The following is a 21,003-nucleotide window of genomic DNA, read 5'->3' on the forward strand; positions in this document are numbered from 1 at the left end:
CTCTCAGCAGACTGGCTTGCAACCTTTGTCTGATATCAGACCAGCAGGCTCTAGCCAAGACCCTCTCCTCACTTGCCTTCTGCACTCCCTTCTCTACTTCAGTGAGATTGATCACTTGATAGCATTTCAGACTTTTCCCTGTGTATGTTCAGTAAGGAAAAACCTAGCAGGCCATTTTAATTTCAGTTTTTTCCTACAGAGGTTTCATGTTTATCACAGCAAAAAGTAAGTTTAATATTTTCTGTGACAGCTCTGAAAATAATAGTTATGAGAAGACAGATTAATTTAAAATCCACTTAAGAGGTACCAAAATGTACACAAATGATCAGCCAGCTAGTGTGTGTTTTGTTTTTAGAATAGTGGTATCCTCTTGCCTGTGTGTTATAACTGCTCTACGGTGTGGGGAGGAGTTCTCTAAAACCTGGCTCCTTCTAAGAGAACCACATGGATGAATCCCCCCACCCACACAATGCGCCACTGATTTCGGTGGGGCTCCACGTGAGTGTGGGGGCTTGCCCGTGTGCATTGCATAGCAGGATCAGGGCCTAAGTCCTTCCATTTTTTATTTTCCTCTCTGGTTGAGAATTCATTTACATCTGCTGCTCTAATATTTTAGTAGGTGCAACTGAACAAATTTTAGTTAATAACACTGGCTCATTATTTAGACTAGATGTTGCTGTTCGTCTTTGCCTTGTGTTCCTTTAGACCCATCATTCACTGAGCAATGCTCTTAAAGAAACCAGAGATGGTGGTTGATGCATGTGTAAGTATACCAGTCAGATGTAAAACAGTTTTGTTTTCTTGTGTCTAATAGTATATTTTGTGGTGTATTTTGTTTCAGACTGAAAGAGGCTCAGCAATTCGTAAGCAAGTTAACTGAAGAGAAAAAGGTTGAAACAAAGAAAATCAATCCCATGGCTAGTCTGGTATGATATATTCTTCAGCCATAACCCACTGAGAAACTGTGCTTTGCATTTCTCGTCGAAGTGTTGCTAGTAGCATGCATGTTTAATCAGTGGGAAAGCAGCAAACTGATAATTGGTCCAGGGGGAAAATCTTTAAGGTCTCGCCTACGGTGGTGTAACAACTGAGTTTAGAAATGGGGTTTAAACCTTATTTAAAGCCTCTTGTGGCCAACTCTGGCTGTAACATGGTTTGAACAGCAAAGTATGGAAGAAGCCACTATTCTTGTCTCTTTCTCACAGGTCTCTGTGCCTTTTTCCCTGCCACCCTTTAGAATGCTCTATCCAGACCTATTCAAAAAGCCCCCTCCTTGTTTTGATTCAAACCTCTCCTAAAGGCTCTCTTCTGACATCTCCCCTTGTTAAGTGAGGGGAGAATTTTTTTAAAAATTAACAGCCCAACATCATATCCTTTACCTTTGTCCTTTCTGGCCACTTCTTTGTTTATGACAGGTTTCAAAGTAACAGCCGTGTTAGTCTGTATTCGCAAAAAGAAAAGGAGTACTTGTGGCACCTTAGAGACTAACCAATTTATTTGAGCATGAGCTTTCGTGAGCTACAGCTCACTTCATCGGCTGCATACCGTGCAGCTTCCACAGTATGCATCCGATGAAGTGGGCTGTAGCTCACGAAAGCTCATGCTCAAATAAATTGAATAGTCTCTAAGGTGCCACAAGTACTCCTTTTCTTTGTTTATGAGCCTTATTTTTTGTTGTACCTTGTCAAATTTACACTGTGTTGTCTTTGGGCAGGAACTGAGCGTTATCTGTTTTTTGTGAGGCACTTAGGCTTGAGCAAAATTATCTTAATATGCATAGGCCTAAAGCATACTGGCCAGCGAAACCACAGCTAAGAATCATGTTTGGCCACAATAACCATGCTTAAGAATAGTTTTTAAACTGTGTTGTTACATAGGTCTAAAACTGATCAAGAATATGGGATGTAGTAAATAGGATGAAATTCAATAAGGACAAATGCAAAGTACTCCACTTGGGAAGGAACAATCAGTTGCACACATACAAAATGGGAAATGACTGCCTAGGAAGGAGTACTGCAGAAAGGGATCTGGCGGTCATAATGGATCGCAAGCTAAATATGAGTCAACAGTATAACACAGTTGCAAAAAAAATCAAACATCATTCTGGAATGTATTAGCAGGAGTGTTATAAGCAAGACATGAGAAGGAATTCTTCCACTCTACTCCGTGCTGATTAGGCTTTAATTGTGTCCAGTTCTGGGCACCACACTTCATGAAGGATGTGGACAAATTGGAGAAAGTCCAGAGAAGAGCAACAAAAATGATTAAAGATCTAGAAAACATGACCAATGAGGGAAGATTGAAAAATTTGGGTTTGTTTAGTCTGGTGAAGAGAAAACTGAGGGGGGACATGATAACAGTTTTCAAGTACATTAAAGGTTGTTATAAGGAGGAAGGAGAAAAATTATTCTCCTTAACCTTTGAGGATAAGACAATAAACAATGGCTTTAAATTGCAGCAAGGGCAATTTAAGTTGGACATTAGGAAAAACTTCCTAACTGTCAGAGTGATTAAGCACTGGAATAAATTGCCTAGGGAGGTTGGAGATTTTAAGAGCAGGTTAGACAAACAGCTGTCAGGGATGGTCTAGATCAGGGGTGGGAAAACTTTTTGGCCTAAGGACCACATCTGGATATAGAAATTGTATGGCGGGCCATGAACACTCACAAAATTGGGGTTGGGGTTGAGGGCTCTGGCTAGGGTGGGGGCACCGGGTGGGGCCAGAAATGAGGAGATCAGGGTGTGGGAGGGGGCTTTGGGCTGGGGTGTGGGGGGCATGGCGGGGGGCGAGCAATATATAATAATTCTCTTCTTCAAAATCTGATTAGCATTTTTGGTACGTTTCCATTCTAATAATTTTGGACACGTGGAAGTAAGTGGAATATTGTCACAAACTGCACTGAGATTTTTGTTTTGTTTTTTTAAAGAGAGAACATTCAAACATTTTAGATGACCTGTTAACTGTGTACTTCTACCTTTTCAAGATCAGAGCAACAGCAGCAACAATTGCTTTTAACTTGTTCTGCCTCAAGAAATTTCACTTCATTTCTCAGGAGACGCTTCCTTACTTCCAACTCTCAAAAAACCCTCCTGTCAATCAATGTAGCAATGCCCATGCAGCTGAGCAAATTAAGCTTTTTTTTCCTACTGCCCACAATGGGCTTCTATGAGGGTCAGCTTTGAAAGCAGAATGGAAGAAGCTATTAAAATCATACATTTGGTATGCACTATTTTGAAATGTTTCCAACTTTCTGCAGCAGCATTGATCTTTGCAAAATGTCTTGTTTGTATTTAAAGTGACTGACTCCTTAAAGACATATAGTACTAGTTAAATTCATAGACAAGCATGTATGGGGTCTGATAGTTGAGCATCGTGTGTTGAAAGAAATGACAAACTACAGAATAGATTAGAGATTTATGGTACGGCACTCGAGGAGTTAATTTTCTGGAGGAAAAAAAGGCTCCAGTCTACTATGACTGGTTTGCTACTCCTCAGTTCAGTGTTCTAGACCACATGCTTGTTGTAATTTGAGAACAGATGGAAAATTAAAGACAAGAATGATAATAAAGCTCTTTTTTCCTGAACAACAGAAAGAAAAACTACGTCAGAAGGAAGCCAGTGTGACCACTAACTGAAAGAAGATCCATGAAAATAATGACAGTGTGACTTAATACCTTGCATGATGCTTTACTATGCCCGTTCCCCAGGGAGCACCTTATGTTAATGTTATGGAGTTCTGCTTTTCTCATCTCTTTCTGAGACAATCCACTAAAGACTTTCCAATCCCTTATAAAGAGTTTGCTCATTCAGTAGAGGAAGCACTAAGAAGCTGTTTACAGGCGAATTTATGAAGGGTTTTATATAACTCTTCCTTACCTGGCTTAAAATGCAATTCTTTTCTAAATGGTTATTTGAAGTACTCTATGCATAGTGCACTAATGCGGAAAAGATAAAATCAGGATTTTGGATGTTGAATTAAGTAACAGTTAACAACCTCTATATTGCTTACTTTAGCTTCATGTAGATTACCACAGAGGTACAGTTCAACTCATGAGAGGCTATTCTATCATAAGAGTTTAGACCTCACTATTAACTGAGGGCAACATTGATTCTAAATCATGTTTGATAGTCTAAATAAGTATTAAATTCATTTTGTTAAAACTAATGCAAGTTTATTATAATTAATGTATTCTGTATTTTATTACAATTATTTTTATAGAAAACTCAGTCTATGCCATATGCATTGAAATAGGAATAATATTTTGCACATGTGGAGAGAGAAATAGCTTCAGATTCTGTTATCTTATAATATGTAGATGATATAACTGGCAAATTATTTTTATGGTTTTGACTTGATGTTTCTTACATGTTCTTCATGTTGCCTGATTCAAAAAGACAAAGGACAGAAGCATTTTTAATTCAAATTATCGATGCCATAAGATAATTATTTGTCATCATTCATCTAACTGTAGTGCATAACACATCTCCATAAAGTCATATATTTACTGCTAAATTTCTGGCTTTAAATTCTATTGAAGCTCATATTCTTTAAAAATAAGCACTTCACTATAAAACATATTACACAGCCTTCTCTTGTCTCCCCATATATTTATATCTGTATGTATAAGACAAATATGTACTCTACTATGTTAGCATTTGAGGAGGAAGTAAGAGAATCTTGCTATCATCTTGTCATAATATAACCACTCTTTGTGAAGTATCATTTAGGGCCTGAACCCATGAACTGCTGAGTGCCCTGAGCTCCACTGGTATTTTCAGGCACTCATTACATCACAGGATCAGGTTCTTAGAAAGAGAGATCCTTGCAGCAGACAAAGTTTCAAGGTAGAATAAAAATAGTGAATATTAAAAATAAATAGAACTTTTGTTTTAGACCAGCAATAGACTGCAACTAAACACGCAGCTGGGTAGGGATCTTATAAAGAAAACTTTCCACAGTTACTAAATCGTAAAAACCTTCTGACTACTAGGGTCATTACAATATATGACCAATACAAACAAAATAATGATAAAGCAAAAAGTATAGGACATACAGTAAGGAAAATATTAATCCCTTGGCATGGTAGTTGAAAAGAATATACATGAAAGAAATATATTGGATTATCTACATAGCAAATGAGATGCAATAACAATAAGTATGAAGCAAGATTGATAAGGTGGTTGTATATTTATTAAAGAAAACAATAGTTGTATCACCCCTATTTATGTTTCTCATTTGGAGAGTCCTGAACAAATAGAGTTAAGGGAGGTAAGATAGCCTTATATATTTTGGAATTTGTAGCTGCTGTTGATAGACTTAATATGTGTAAATATGCTACCAATGAAAACAAATTGAATATGGATCAATGGAGGTAAATAGATTCATGGGGAGAAGGTGTTCCCTCAGTTAGCATGGAAATTTGCGAGAACATTCGAGCGCTAGCAATATGGTGGTACTATTTTTCCGATGGAAGGAAAGCAAATTCCAAAGTTCAAAATTTTCTGTCTTCCATCAAACCAAGCACAAACATAAGTGAAATGCATCTACTTTGGCAATCAGCATTAACGATGTACAATATAAGCGATATACAACATAAGCAATAGTGCTCATACAAACCAAAGATTAGAGAACAGCAGTAGGCAAGATGATTTTGATGAGTCTCTAAGCAAACTACTGTACTGAATATTGTTCTGTACCTGTCAAAAAATTCTGGAATATTGTAATTAGAGCTAGATGGGAATTTTCTGAGAAAACATTTTTCATCAAAAAATACAAATTAATCAAAACAGAAAATCTTCTTGGGAAAAGATTGCTTTCGACGTATCTCCTGGTGTGAAAAATAGTTTTGTAATTGTCAAAAATTTCCATTTCAACGTTTTTTAAATGAAATGTTTAAATTTGGGGTTCAAAATGACTTTTTGTTTAGAAATAGTGGTTAATTTATACTTTAAAAACATTAAATAAAAATTGAAACTAAATGTTTTAAACTTATATAAATGAAACCTTTCAATTGGTGCCATCTGAATTTTTTTCTAATTCTTGGTTCATGAAGTTTTTTGAGATTGTTGACATTTTGTCCCAATTTGGGGAGAAATTTTTTTTTCAAAATCTCAGAATTTCTCACGATGGGAAAACCAGTTCAGTTTTCCACCCAGTTCTAATTGTAATTATTTTTTTTCCCCTGAAGAGGGCGATTATGTTTCAAACTTCCACCCTTTTATTACTAGCGGGATTACTACTAGATTAAATGGGAAAGAACGTCTAGTTCATTTGATCCATTCCCCTGCTCAGGATTTAATGACTTTTGTAAGCCTTAGTCTAAGTGAATGGACATGACCAGCTAAACTGCATGCTGGTAGACCGCTGGCCAATATCCACAAGTGGCCAGAAACCTTTAATACTGGTGCCAGTATTATGAAGTTATTCTAGCAGAAAAGTGTCATTGGTGATTAATAGATATTATATTGAGGCTTGGCAGAATTCAATTTTTATTATTTTGAAGAATAATATTGCTGTTAATTTTAAGTATTATTTAAATTTTTATCATTGCAGGAAATGGGGGGGGTGCAGAGGAATCAGACAATTATTTAAATGAGAGTAAACGTATTTCAAACAGTTAAAGCTTTATAACCATTAAAACACAAATTGTCAACATCAGATGTTGAAGTATACAAAGTAAATATCCTTAAACTCTTTAATAAGTTCTCAAGCAGCATTTTTTCCTACTTTGCCTGTCTGTAAATTTCTATTATTATTGATGAAAATATTTTTGATGGTTGATGTGTGTATGGTGAAATCAACAGTTACTCACATTTACTGATTAAAAATTGAATCCTTTCAAGCCCACTTATATGTATATGTAAATTATATAATTATGCACTATTTAGGTACTCTAGATTTAACAGAGATCAGCCTGAATCAAAATCTGGGATGTGAATACCCCTGAAGTTTCTGTCTAATAACACAATGACACAGCATAAAGTGCTATGTCAGGGAAGTTGAAGGCACTTCAGATGTATTTTGAGGACAGATTTTTAACCTGAGCTTTCTGATCTGGGGAGGAATAGAAAAGATAGAAAGGAGAAGGAAAGGAAGACGTAGAAAGGAAAGAGAGTCAACAGTTTCTTTTCACCCCCTTGCTATTGCCTGGCCTTTGGAGGTTTGTAAAGAAGACCAGTCTAAAAGGGCCCTATTTTTCAACATTACCAAGGATAAACATATGAGACCTACTGCACATTAGCTTGCTAGGTAAGGTTCTGAATAAATTATAATGCCACTGTAACTGTGAAACACTGTTTCATCCATTAGATTTTGAGAGTGAGAGGAATATCTATATTGCTGTTACCTCTTATTGCTTTCAAAATGAAACAGGTTATTTTGCATATTAGAAATATTTTAACAATATACATTATATAATATTTATGACTTTTCTTATTGATCTGTCCATGAGTGACCTATGGAAGTCTGTCTTTTATATTGTGTGCCTTATTGTGAAAATCCACATTTATAAGTTTAATGATCTAAGAATATATTTAGCGTGAAAGTGGAAGAGGTTTGTGTGGCGAAAAATACTAATAGAATGAGCCTGTGATCCAGTGCATATGGAAATTTAAACAAACTGGAATTGCTGAAATACTCAGATAGCAGAAGGAGAGATAACTAACCACTGTACATTTGAGTCATCTACTAGGTGATGAGTAAAAACGTGTAAAATAAAGAAGTGCAGTTGTTTACACATCATATTTGAAATGGACACCTTGTCAAGCATGGAGTGTTTCATAGAATGTTATTTCAGGAAAATTCCCCTTTGGAATTTTATAAAACACAGGCTTGTTTTCTTTCTGGTTTGTACCACAGAGAACCCCAAGTGTAAAGATTGTACTGTAAATCAGACATTTGGAGTCTATTCTTTCATCCAAGTGCATGGAATTTACACGTGCAACCATTGTTATAAATGGAAATTTCCCTTTCACTTTATTATTGTTCCTCATGATTTTAAACAACATGAAACACTGAAAGCTAAATATTCCCCAACCCAAACTTAGTAAAGACAAGTGCTGAAATATATAAGCATTGTAACAGAAGGAAAAATACTTTGTATAGACAGGAAAAAACTTCAACATAACTTATGAACCAAAATATTAATAAACATTAATCCTATTTTGTAAGTCTTATCAGCAGTTACAGTTACAGGCTTAGATCACCCTGGAGACATCCTCTTGGAATCTTCAGACACTCTGAGAATTTTTTTCAGTGCTCTCTCTTAAACCTTTCAAGTAGTCCTGGGAGAGACGAAGTTTAGCTTAGGAGTCTAATCTTTCGAAACGATTGAGGATGTCTCAGCCTTTTCAGTCCTACAACCCACTGGATCAGAGGACCAGGTAACCTCTTCAGCCTTATCTACACTAGCATTTTTTGGTGAATTCAGCTAACATTGCACTAGCTTGGGCATTTTTTTATAACAATGTCATCTAGACCTTCTCTGAAGAGGGTTGGATGGCATGGTGGTGAAAATGCCTGAGCCTTCTCCACACAAATGCTCTGACCATTGCCACCTCTCTTGAAGCTGTACCTGATGCAGTGCAAGTGGGAGCTTTCCTCCAAAATACTAAAGGTAGACATACCTTTAGCGTGGCTATCAACTCCCCCTCCACACCGCGTGTCACAGCAGCCAAAGAGTATCTCAGTACAATATCAGCTCCAAGCTGAATGTGAAGCCATTAGGCTCCAAATAAAAGATGATTTTATAGAATGGACATCTATAGATTTCCCTGGAGCTGCTATCATCCAAGAGGGATGTTGATAAATTGGAGAGGGTTCAGAGAAGAGCCATGAGAATGATTAAAGGATTGGATAATATACCTTATAGTGAGAGACTCAAAGAGCTCAGTCTGTTAGCTCAACAAAGAGAAGGTTAAGCGGTGCCTTGATTACAGTCTAGAAGTATCTACTTAAGGAATTAATGTTTAATAATGGACTTGGCAGTCCAGCAGCTTTAACATGATTCAATGGCTGAAAGTTGAAGCTAGACAAATTCAGACTTGGCAATAAGGTGTAAATTTTTAACAGTGGGAGGAAATTATTGGAGCAATATATATATATAATATATTTATTTTATATACAATATATATAAAAAATTTTATCAAGGGTTGTGGTGGATTCTTCATCACTGACCATTTTTAAATCAATATCAGCTGTTTTTCTAAAAGATTTGCTGTAGTTATTATTTTGGGGACGTTCTATGACCTGTGTTATACAGGAGGTCAGACTGATCACAATGGTCCCTTCTGGCCTTGAAATCTATTAACCTAAATTCAGTAGTACCTCAGTGGAATGCTGTTCCATCAAAACCAGTGCTTACTGTAGCAGCAGATTATCAATTCTGGAGCTCTCTTGTTTTCAAAAATCAGGAGATTTTCTTTATCTAATGTAATTTGTAGCTGTGCAGGCTAGGATAGTGGTACCAAAGTAATCAAATCTCATGATTTTTGGTGCTATCTGTAAAGTTTGAAAGAAATGGTTTTTTTTTCCTTATGCCATAACATTTCAGCTAGCCAAGTCAATTGATTGGTTTGGGTATTTTTTTGTTTTTCTTCTATTAAAACATTAATATTGGCCACTGCTGGAAGAAGAATATGTGATTAGAGGGACAACTGCTTTTATCAAGAATGGTAACACTGACAATACGCTTATTTACTTCAATCTTTCTCCATAATTGATGTTTGTCTTCTCATAGTCAAGCATTTAAAAATTGCCTCTAAGCAGGTTTTGAATAGCTACTGTCCATCTAATTGGCCTGGTTGGTTTCCAATTGAAACATGAGGGGCACCATTCTGTTGCCCATGTGATTCACATAGCACTTCTTGTCCTGGTTTTCCAATAAACTCATGGCAACTTCTTTTTCTGCTCTAAATGTTTTCCATACCTGATGAATGCCAAGCACAGTGGAAGATTGCAGTTGTCTGTTTGCTCAGTAAGTAATGCCATTCCATTTTGATTAGACCTGCATTTTGCTTCATCACTTAGGCCAATATTTTCAAAAATGGGTGCCTAAAGTTAGGGGATTTTCAACAGTGCCCAAAGTAAGTCACTTAGGTGCTTTTGAAAATCCCATCTTTACCTCTGTACTTAGGCACCCATCAAAGCTGAACATTGTAGAAAATCATGCCACTTAGTTCGGAATCTAACAAAGAATATGTTTTTTAAATTCTTGGCTCTGGATGAGTATAGTCCAGTTTTGTTGTGGACCTCACTTTACTTTCTGAGGAATTTTTAAGTGCCTATTAATGGGCTTTAGGTTGGTAGTCTTCTGGCTTCTCTTAGTTATCTTTGTTTTGGAGAAAATTCTGTTTGTTTGCCTATAATTAGAAAGCAAATAAAAAGAATGAGGTGACTTGATTACAGTGCATAAGTAGTTTTAAAAAGAGAAAATACCAGAAATTCAAGGGCTCTTTAGCAAAGAAACACAGAACAAGAGCCAATGGCTGGAAGTTAAATTCAAATTAGAAACAAGCCTCAAGTTACTAACAATGAGAGTGGTTATTCACTGGAACAACCTACCAAAGGAAGTGATGGTTTCTCTATCTCTTGATGACTTCAGATAAACACTGGATGCTTTTCTGGAAGATGTGCTTTAATCAAACGCTAGTTTTTGGGCTCAATACAGGAGTAAATGGATGAAATTCTATGGCCTGTGTTATACAGGCGGTTAAACTAGATGATCTATTGATCCCTTCTGACCTTAAAATCTTTGAAACCATTAATGATATTCTTAATCAGTAATTTTAGTCTCTTACATAAAACTCAGTAAGTCAATTATTTTTCCCTCTTCAGCACATCTATAGTGAAAGACTAGTGTTCAAACTAAATGAATATTTGTCCTGAACACTGTTTTTTAAGCTATTTCCACACTATGAGCTAGGATTGTGATTCCCCGCTCACATAGACATAATTTGTCATCCGAGGTAGTAGACTAAAAATAGTAGTGTAACTACGGTAGCATGGGCAGCGACAGCCACAGCCCAGGCTAGTTGCCTCAGATATGTACCCAAGGGGGGTCTTGTACCCAAGACAGCTAGCCGGTGCCACAGCTGCCCGTGTTACTGTGGTCACACTACTATTTTTAGCCTGCTAGCTCAGATGAGAGCTAGCACGAGGATATCTGTGTGAGCTGCAAATCACACCCCATAGCTTGTAGTGTAGACATAACTTTAATTTTAAAAATCATTAATAATAGTGATAGTGTTTCATAGAACAACATAATGCCATAAATTAGTCCAAAACATTAACTATAATGGCATTTGTATATTTTAAATGTCTCAATAGATAGAAGATGCACTAGATTGTTTTATTTACCTACAATATAGATGCACAGTTTTAACTTCAGCTTTACAAATGCCTCCATCAAATTTTTTCATTGTATAATAAAACTTGAATTGTAAACTTATTTAATCATTTAAAGGATCTAATTTGATAGCAGGTCAAAACAATAAGACAAAATTAATCGAGCTGGTCAAAAAATTAAACCCTATTTTTGCAATAAGAATTCAAAATTTCATAGCAATATAGGGCTGGAAGGGACCTCAAGAGGTCATCTATTGTCCATCCCACCATACAGAGGCAGGATTAAGTATACCTAGACCATCCCTGAGAGGTATTTGTCTAACCTGTTCTTAAAAACCTCCAATAAAGTGGATTCTGAGATATTTCTGATTCTTTTTGTGCCTCTATCACCTCAAATGTATCATCAAAAATCTAATATATGGTAGAATGAAGCCATTTTAGAGGGCCTGATCCTGTAAGCACTTATGCCTGTGAGTAGCTTTACTAGTGTAAGTAATCCTGTGGGCCCAGATCATTGCCTCCTTCAGGAAAATCCACGGGAAGGAGTTGTGGGGGAGGATATCTCGGTGCCAATCCACTCGTGGGAGTAGTAGTTGAGGGTTCTGACTTACGTTTCATATATATTTTCCATATCTATCCAGGCTTCAGGTGGAGAGAGACTGTAGCATGCTTGAAAAACAAAAAGCTGGAATAATATCATTGCTGTCAAAACAATATAAAGCTCACTGCTTTTCCTGTGCATCATCACTGCAGAAAGTCCAGAAGAGACTGTCTACTACAGTACTGCTAATTTTGGTTTTTTTTTAATTGAGATTTTCTTGTTTTAAACAGATATGCACATTATAGCCTGGTGGCTACCAGACTGTCCTCTAAAGAGACCTAATTATCAGACCCAAACATTTTGCTCATAAGCAGCAGATTGGGTACACACTTACGGGGACACACAACCAGGGGCAGCCATTGCGTTTCTGATGCCCCAACCAGACAGTATCATCCCCAAACAGGGTGAAAAGTGGGGGAGGCTGGAGGCGGGGGATTTAAAAGGCTGTAGGATTGTAGGTTCAGAGAAGTGATGCCAAATGAAGTACATTCTTGCCTTAATGCACTGGTTTTCAATTACATTGATCTGTGAGTAAATGCAAAGGAAAGAGGAGACTCTGAGCTCATGCTCAGAGATGGCGTGAGTAGTGGATGTTTTACAGAGACATGCTAAATGATAAGTAATTTGTTTTTTTGTAGGTGACAGATGAGCCTCCAGGAAACTTGTATCTGTGACTATCCATCCACCCTGGTACCAGTGGGATGCCTCTTTCAAATGCAAATAGCAAACATGCCAGAAGAGTAAATTTAGCTTGATTGAAAGTGTTTGCCAAGTATTTGGGGGCTACCGTTTGTATATCTGTTTAACGCCAGGATATTTCATATCCCCTGAGTGCCATAGCTATGCTGACCTAACCCCTAGTGTAGATGCAGCTAGGTCAATGGAAGAGGGCTTCTGTCAACCTAGCTAATGTTGTTCGAAGAGATGGTGTTCCAACAAGAAATGGAAAAATCCCTTCTGTTGCTATAGATTGTGTCTACGCTACAGGATTATGCCTGCATAGCTACAGCACCATAGCTAGTAGTGTCCCCGTAGTATAGAAATGACCTAAATCACTTAGGGCACTTCTGAAATTTTTAAGGTGTGTTTTTGTTTGCGGGATGTGTTTGGTATAGAACTATTCTCAGATATTTCTTTCCAAACTATAAACCCTATAGCTAGCCATAGTCATATGTTATAAGAAGCAAAAATAGAGAAGGATTAATTTTGGGAGACGTGGAGGTTGATAGACATCAGGATTTAGCAGGCATATGGTGTGATTCTTAACATTTTATTTGTTCTTTTGAAAAGCAGCTTTCAAAAATCTTTCAAACCAGTACTAGTTCAAAGAGACTTCACTTAAAATTTGCACCTGCTGAGCATGATTCCTGTTGTTTCCCTTCCCATCTCCCACTCCATATCCCCTGCTACACGCTCAAAAAAATATCTAAATACAGACCTCTTGGGCTGTTAGGAATTTGCTGTTAGGAATTCACTCTTAGGCAGATATTTTGTGGTGCAGTTGTGTTGATTTTCCTTTTAGAATGTAGCAGAATGGCACATACTATAGCAGGTTTCAGAGTAGCAGCCGTGTTAGTCTGTATTCGCAAAAAGAACAGGAGGACTTGTGGCACCTTAGAGACTAACCAATTTATTTGAGCATAAGCTTTCGTGAGCTACAGCTCACTTCATCGGATGCATACTGTGGAAAATACAGAAGATGTTTTTATACACACAGACCATGAAAAAATGGGAGTTTATCACTACAAAAGGTTTTCTCTCCCCCCACCCCACTCTCCTGCTGGTAATAGCTTATCTAAAGTGATCAGTCTCCTTACAATGTGTATGATAATCAAGGTGGGCCATTTCCAGCACAAATCCAGGTTTTCTTCCCACATACTATAGCAGTATCCTTAGTATTAGGGGAGTGCATCTAATAAGTTCCACAGATACAGCGGTTATTTTCTTTACCTGTGTCAATATCAGATTTGTTTTTAATAAAACAACCGCTTTGCCTTGATGCTATCACATATGGCAGCATTAGATGTGTTTGCTGTTTCCACCCTTAGTCCCATAACATTTGCAGCAAAAATCCTGGAACATTCACATTGTGGAGTATTTTTTTCTTTTAAGACTCAAACACTAAAATACATTATAAATATTCAAAAAAAATAAGCTAATGGGATCCAGGTACTCTTTTCCTTTACAATGTAACAATATGTATCCCTATCGTATATCGGAACTTTTCATTTTGTCAAAATACCAAAATATACGCATGAGTTGAATTTGTAAAAAGGAAAAAAAAGAGGAAAAAAAAAGTTGCAACAAAATGAAATATTTATTTTTTAAGGAAGTGTTAAACAACCATTGTTTGTAAATAATAAAAGACTATATTTTCCTCCTCACTATTACTCTTCACCATATCAAGTGTATTTTTGTATGTAAAATATATTGTTTAGATAGTATAGATTTCTCTATTCAAAGAATTCTGTTGAGATAGTATGTTTTACTAATCCTGATACAGTTAATAATCTAGCTCCCAGTGAATGTATTTAAAAAGATAGAATCTATTTTTTGGAGTCCGCAAAGGACTAAAATGTGTGGCTTACAGATGTCTGTTTGCTGAAGGTATTTTAATAAACATTGGTTTTATTTGTGTCTGGCACAGTTTGCAAGTAATTTTGTGGGTGTCAGTTTTCTTTACTGTTGATATTATTTCTGACAAGACGCCTTTCAAAGCATATAATACTTTGAGCTGTTAAATTAATTTAAATAAACTCACCCGTGTTGTACATGAAATAAAAACAACTGAAATGATGTAAATCCGTATTTCTGGAAATGTCTCTCTGCTGTCTTCAGACAACTAACCCTCAGGCTCCCCATTCTTTGTAAAAGATCTACACAGATTTGGCTTTGGACTATGACTGAGCTATCATCAGTAGTAGTGGTTAACTGTGCTGGGCCATGGAACAATGATGGGATTTGTACCTTCCATGCTCTTTTAGCAACAATATGGTAAAAACGTGAATCCTTTGGCGATTTCAGACATCTCAGACCTTCAATACTGTCAACCATTAAATCTGGTCTCTGGTTGCTCCTTTAGCATGTCCTTTGGAGGATCTTCTTCATCCCCTCCAACATTCTGTGGGGGTTCCACAGGGCTCTGTCCTTGGTCCCCTTCTTTTCTACCTCCAAAGCAGCCTGCCTCGTGGGCTGACAGAGAGCCTGGAAGTTAGTGGCTCCTCAGAAGCCCAGGCAACCAGGGCTTCCAAAGTCCCCCACTCTAGGTCAACATGCCCAGTTTCTGAGTCAGGACAGGAGCCAGGCCTTTCAAGCTCCCAGGCTCCCTGTCTGGTGAGTGGTCAGGGCTTTGGGCAGCTCAGGAAGCCTCAGACAAGCTTTAGAAAAGATTGAAAGGAATTATTATTTTGACTTTATCAAAACAAAATTTTGGAATTCCTGTTGCCTGGGCTTCTGAGGAGCCACTAACTTAGGACTTCCAGGCTCTCTGTCAGCCCACGAGGCAGGCTGCTTTGGAGGCAAGTGGGCAAGCTGGCAGAAAACCAGGCAGGTTTCCATTGGAATTTTGTTGGAATTGGCACATTCCTGTGGAATATTTAGATTCTGACACATTGGCATTTTCCAAGGGAACAATCTTCTCTCAGAAAATTTCTGAGCAGCCCTAGTATTACATATTGATTCGGACCAGGTGCTGAGCTGGGGGTCAAGGAAGCATGTGTAAGAATTATGAAAAGAGATTAGGTGCTCAGATGCCATGGTGATGAACATGCTAAAAAAATCTAGATTGGTGCTGAACTGATAAATGTATATGCAGTTAATTTGTTGATCCTAATTGAAACTACCTGGGTCAAAGAACTCTGACTGAGAGACACACTTGCTTTCTTGCTCCCTTTTTCATTCTTTACAAACTTTCTGTCTCTCCTACCCTCTAATTTTTTTCCTCCTCCCAGACTATGGAGTGGTTTATTACTAAGGGGACTGATCCTGCAAGCCCTCATGCCTGGAACCATCATTGACCTTTAATGTGAGTTCTGCACATGTAATGCCAGCAAGGTCAGGCTGTGTCCTTGTTTATTTGGATAAAAAACTGTTCATCCAGAAGAGAAATTTGGGATTCTGTCCTGAAACTTATTCCACACCTCATGAAATCCAGCCTAGGAGCAGTGTTTGTCACATTTCCATGCCATGTCATCAGAAGTGTAAAACAGAGCATCCAGGGAGGCAAACAGTATTAGACTGAGTCCATTTCCAGCAGTAAATCAACAACCCAAGGACCACAGATGAGGACAAGCCCAGGCTGTTGAGGCTGAACCTGTAGTTCTAAAATAATGCAACCTGGATCTATAGTTATACCCATACAAAGCTTTCATCCTGGAGAAGTCCTGTTTTTTACTATATCAAATTATTTAATCCTTATGTTAATTTTAACTGTGGCGTCCACGGAAAATGATGATCTCTCTACAGGGACTTATGAGTTTGTGGTGGATATATGCATGTTAACCACTGTAATTATGAATTGTCTGCATCTCACTAATCATAGAATATCAGGGTTGGAAGGGACCTCAGGAGGACCAATCCCCAACTAAATCATCCCAGCCAGTGCTCTGTCAAGCCTGACCTTAAAAACCTCCAAGGAAGGAGATTCCACCACCTCCCTAGCTAACCCATTCCAGTGCTTCACCACGCTCCTAGTGAAAATGTTTTTCCTAATATCCAACCTAAACCTCCCCCACTGCAACTTGAGACCATTACTCCTTGTTCTGTCATCTGCTACCACTTGAGAACAGTCTAGATCCATCCTCTTTGGAACCCCCTTTCAGGTAGTTGAAAGCAGCTATCAAATCCCCCCTCATTCTTCTCCTCTGCAGACTAAACAATCCCAGTTCCCTCAGCCTCTCCTCATAAGTCGTGCTCCAGCCCCCTAATCATTTTTGTTGCCCTCCGCTGGACACTTCCCAATTTTTTCACATCCTTCTTGTAGTGTGGGGCCCAAAACTGGACACAATACTCCAGATGAGGCCTCACCAATGTCGAATAGAGGGGAACAATCACACCCCTCGATCTGCTGACAATGCCCCTACTTATACAGCCCAAAATGTTGTTAGCCTTCTTGGCAACAAGGGCACACTGTTGACTCATATCCAGCTTCTCATCCACTGTAACCCCTAGGTCCTTTTCTGCAGAACTGCTGCCTAGCCATTCGGTCCCTAGTCTGTAGCGGTGCATGGGATTCTTCCGTCCTAAGTGCAGGACTCTGCACTTGTCCTTGTTGAACCTCATCAGGTTTCTTTTGGCCTAATGTACACATATGATACAGACATTTTAATTATTTAAAATAGTGTTGAATGTGCATAGTTTAAAGATTTGTAGGCATTATAGCTGTTTTGCCAAAGGGTGAACATATGTAGAGGAGAAAAACTCTCTGAATGCTGCATGTTTATTTGATATCATTAATGAATTTTTAGAAAAATAGACACTTCAGTAACACAAATGTTGCTATTTATGTAATAAAAGAAATTGACCTGGGGATGGGTCTAAAATACAAAGTGGAATATTTTATACTTTGGCTATTTTAGGAAACAAAATATATCCATTCTGAACACCCAATAAATATTAAAAGCAAATGGACTGATGTTAGTGATATTTGAGGTTTTTTCTGGGAAAACTTTAATCAAATCAAACTGTTATGTTCTTTTATGTGTAACCTCTCATGTCACGCATCCTAAGGTACTTTGCAAAATAATGAACTTAACAATGCAAATATTTATGAATACACCAGGTCAAACAAAGCAAAGCCATGGGTTTGAAAGTGCCAGTATCATAACTCAGCAAAGCCAAGAGATTCCAGATGCAAAGGGTGCAGGCACATCTGCAAAGCCCAAAAAAGAGCCAAAGAGAATGTCTGATTTTCACTTTATGCAGTGTTTATGGTGAAGATAAAACTTGTTCTGAACCATTTTTTTATTTATTGGATTTGTTTTCTCCAGGAAAGTTTAATTTAGTTTTGTCTGTTTTCTCAAGTTTGATGCTATTTTGCAAAAAATCTACTATGCATTCACAAATTAGTACAGTGGGGTTTTTTTCCCTGTAAGAAAATGGGCACGTAGTTGGGCTGGATTATTCACTAGTTTCCCCTTTAGGTTTTTATACCTTCCTCTGCATCGTCCACTATCGGAGATTGAATATTACTAGTTGTTCTGGTATATGCAATCCCATAATCTTAAAAGGAAGATTAGGAGCAGCATTGGCAATTCAGTATCACAATACCATATCTTTATGATGGCAAGACACAGTGGTCTGCAAGGCAAATGAGACTAGATGGAGTCTGATGTCAGGAGTAAACCCCTAGCCCTAAAATCACAGTTAAGAACAGATCCACAAGCACTGGGTAGTGGCTTCATTTCTGCTGCTTATTCCCTTTGACTGGAGCTCATCTGGGTGCACAGGGCCAGCATGAGGCCCCCCCCACTGCTTAAACATCATGCTAATACTAACTGGAGAGCAGTTTCTGCCTTCCTTACATATATTTATACTATTTTTCTTGCATTCATTGAAATTCCTCATGTGTCTTCAGTTGGTGAATTGTTTCACCCAACCCTTCCTTCTCTCACTTCCAGGAAAATAGAAAAAGGTTGGAAGCAAGCAGGATGTATCCCTACTTATTCAGGCCCAACCCCCCCGTCAGCAGTTCTCAAATTGATTTCTTATGAGCTGATAGGAGAGGAGGCAGATGCTGAACTGATCAGCCACCTCCTAACCCAGATTGGAGGGTGGGGTACACACCAGACCAAAGTGGGAAACGGAAAAAACTAGGGGGGCATGTGGGAGATTAGCTGAAGACAAAGAATGAGGCAAGGAAAGAATGGAGATTGCAAGAAGATGAGAACCTCCTGGCAGGGTGTGGAGACAGTGCTTAAGCCCAAGTAGGGGTAGAAGTCTGCCACAGCCCAATTTCATAACAACATGCTGATATATAATTTGCATTTATCCAACTTCTGATGTTCACCAATCAATAGTGATTAAAACTGACCAAATAATTTACAATTAAGTTATTGAATGAATGTCAGGTTTTTTTCTGTTCACTAATTGTAAATGGACAAAATGCAAAATACTCACATTTTCATACTTTGAAATTATTTGCAATTTCCTCTGTGAATTGTTCTTGGGCTGCAGTTTGCTCTCAATCAGCATATTGCAAATATTTGCAGCTCACGCATAGCTAGTTACATTAGTCACCCATCTGGGGAATACAAACAATACCACACAGGAACATAAGAACGGACATACTGGGTCAGACCAATGGGCCATCTACTCCAGTATCCTGTCTTCCAACAGTGGCCAATGCCAGATGCTTCAGAAGGAATTAACTGAACTGAAAATTATTGAGTGATCCATGCCCAGTCGCCCAGGCCTAACTTCTGGCAGTCAGAGGCAAGGGACAACCAGGGCATGGGGTTGGGTCCCTGACCATCTTGGCTAATGGCCATTGATGCACTTATCCTCAATTAACATTTTCTTTTAAACCCAGTTATACTTTTGGCCTTCACAACATCCTCTGGCAATGCGTTCCACAGCTTGATTGTGTGTCATGTGAAGAAGTACTTCCTTATGTTTGTTTTAAACCCACTGCCTATTAATTTCATTGAGTGACCCCTTGTTCTTGTCTTATGTGAAGGTGTAGATAACTTTCTTATTCACTTTCTCCACACCAGTCATGATTTTATAGACCTCTGTCACAACCCCCCACCTTTGTCGTCTCTTTTCTAAGCTGAACAGTCCTAGTCTTTTGAATCTCTCCTCATAAGGAAGCTGTTCCATACCCCCAATCATTTTTGTTGCCCTTCTTGGTACTTTTTTCAGTTCTAATATATCTTTTTTTTGAGATGGGGCTTCAGAACTGCACGCAGTCATCAAGGTGAGCATAGTATGGATTTATATCATGGCATTATGATAAGACTTATAAAACTAACCAAAACCACATCAGTTGCAAGTTGAGGATTTTACAGTTTACCAAATAATCAAGCATCTGAGCTTTTGGAATTTGCCCTTGAAAAGCTTGAGCCCTCAGATGATCATAGAAAGTGAGCCCAAAAGAGCTGTGAATATATCTGAGTTGAAATTTACTTTCCATTTTGGATGTATATATGTAACACATTTTTTCTACCATTTGCTCATCTGTATTAGTAACTTCAAAAAATTCCATGACCATGCTTGATCAGCTCCCAAGTTCTGGGGTATTTCCCCCTCCAAATGACAGCACCCCCAGCAGCATGCCGGGCCATTGGTTCAGTTTGAGTCAGAGGGAAGAGCACCTCCTACTGAGTCTCCACCACCCCCCCTTTCATTTTCTTTCAGCATATGAGTTGCTATCCAATGTTTCCCATTCAAGTACTGATGAGGCGTGGCAACACCTATATTACATGATCTGGCACCATCACAGCATCCTAAGAGGTAGCACGACAGTGGTATGACTTAAATAGAACAGCAAGCCAGACCAGGGTGTTCATTTCTGCTGTCTTGCATGTGTTGTAGATCACAGAACCAAAGATCAAATGCCTTTCAATGTCCAAGTAGTGCTACCAATGAGCTCCCACCACGTTGTGGGTTGTTGCTCTGAGAGTCTGAGGCTCAGTAATTTAAAATTTAATTAAAGATTCCAGATCTTAAAATCCAAATTGTGGAGAGGGAAAAATGCAAAGTATTCTTCCACTATGTAAAGCAGGTCTTTGGTGGAAGAATAAGAGAAAATAGGAGATAAAAAAGAGAGGCTGTTTTGGCGATGGGTTTTGCCAGCTGGATCTGGCATCCTTTTGCCCCTTTGTTTAAAATTTTCATCAGAATTCTTTATCATAATGAGCATTTGTCCTAGTCTCTTTGACGATGAGGCCCAAACTGGTGGGAGCTGATGAAGAGTAAGAGGGGTTTCCTGAAGCCCTGAATGAATTGTTATGGATATATGACTCGTGCACTCGCAAGTTGTCATTGCTTTTTTCATTTTTATTATGTTGTTTTAAGAAGTGATGTAAAGTTCTACTAGCAGATCACAAGAAAACACCT

The 21,003-nt window shown here is 38.2% G+C and overlaps 1 protein-coding gene across 5 annotated transcripts in view; it reads left to right on the plus strand.

Moving 5' to 3' along the window:
* FMN1 (formin 1) overlaps positions 1-14,600 on the plus strand; it is a 393,819-nt gene extending 379,219 nt beyond the window's left edge. For 4 of the 5 annotated variants that reach the window (XM_048854639.2, XM_048854641.2, XM_048854643.2 and 1 more), the window contains 2 exons: positions 842-926; positions 3,592-14,600. In XM_048854639.2, coding sequence (XP_048710596.2) covers positions 842-926; positions 3,592-3,636 — 130 coding nt within the window. In that variant the 3' untranslated portion in view covers positions 3,637-14,600. The remainder of the gene's footprint in view (positions 1-841; positions 927-3,591) is intronic. The other variant, XM_048854640.2, reaches the window with a different exon arrangement.
* Positions 14,601-21,003: the final 6,403 nt, after the last annotated feature.

Source organism: Caretta caretta, chromosome 6 (genome assembly GCF_965140235.1).
Source record: "Caretta caretta isolate rCarCar2 chromosome 6, rCarCar1.hap1, whole genome shotgun sequence".
NCBI classification, from domain to species: domain Eukaryota; kingdom Metazoa; phylum Chordata; order Testudines; family Cheloniidae; genus Caretta; species Caretta caretta.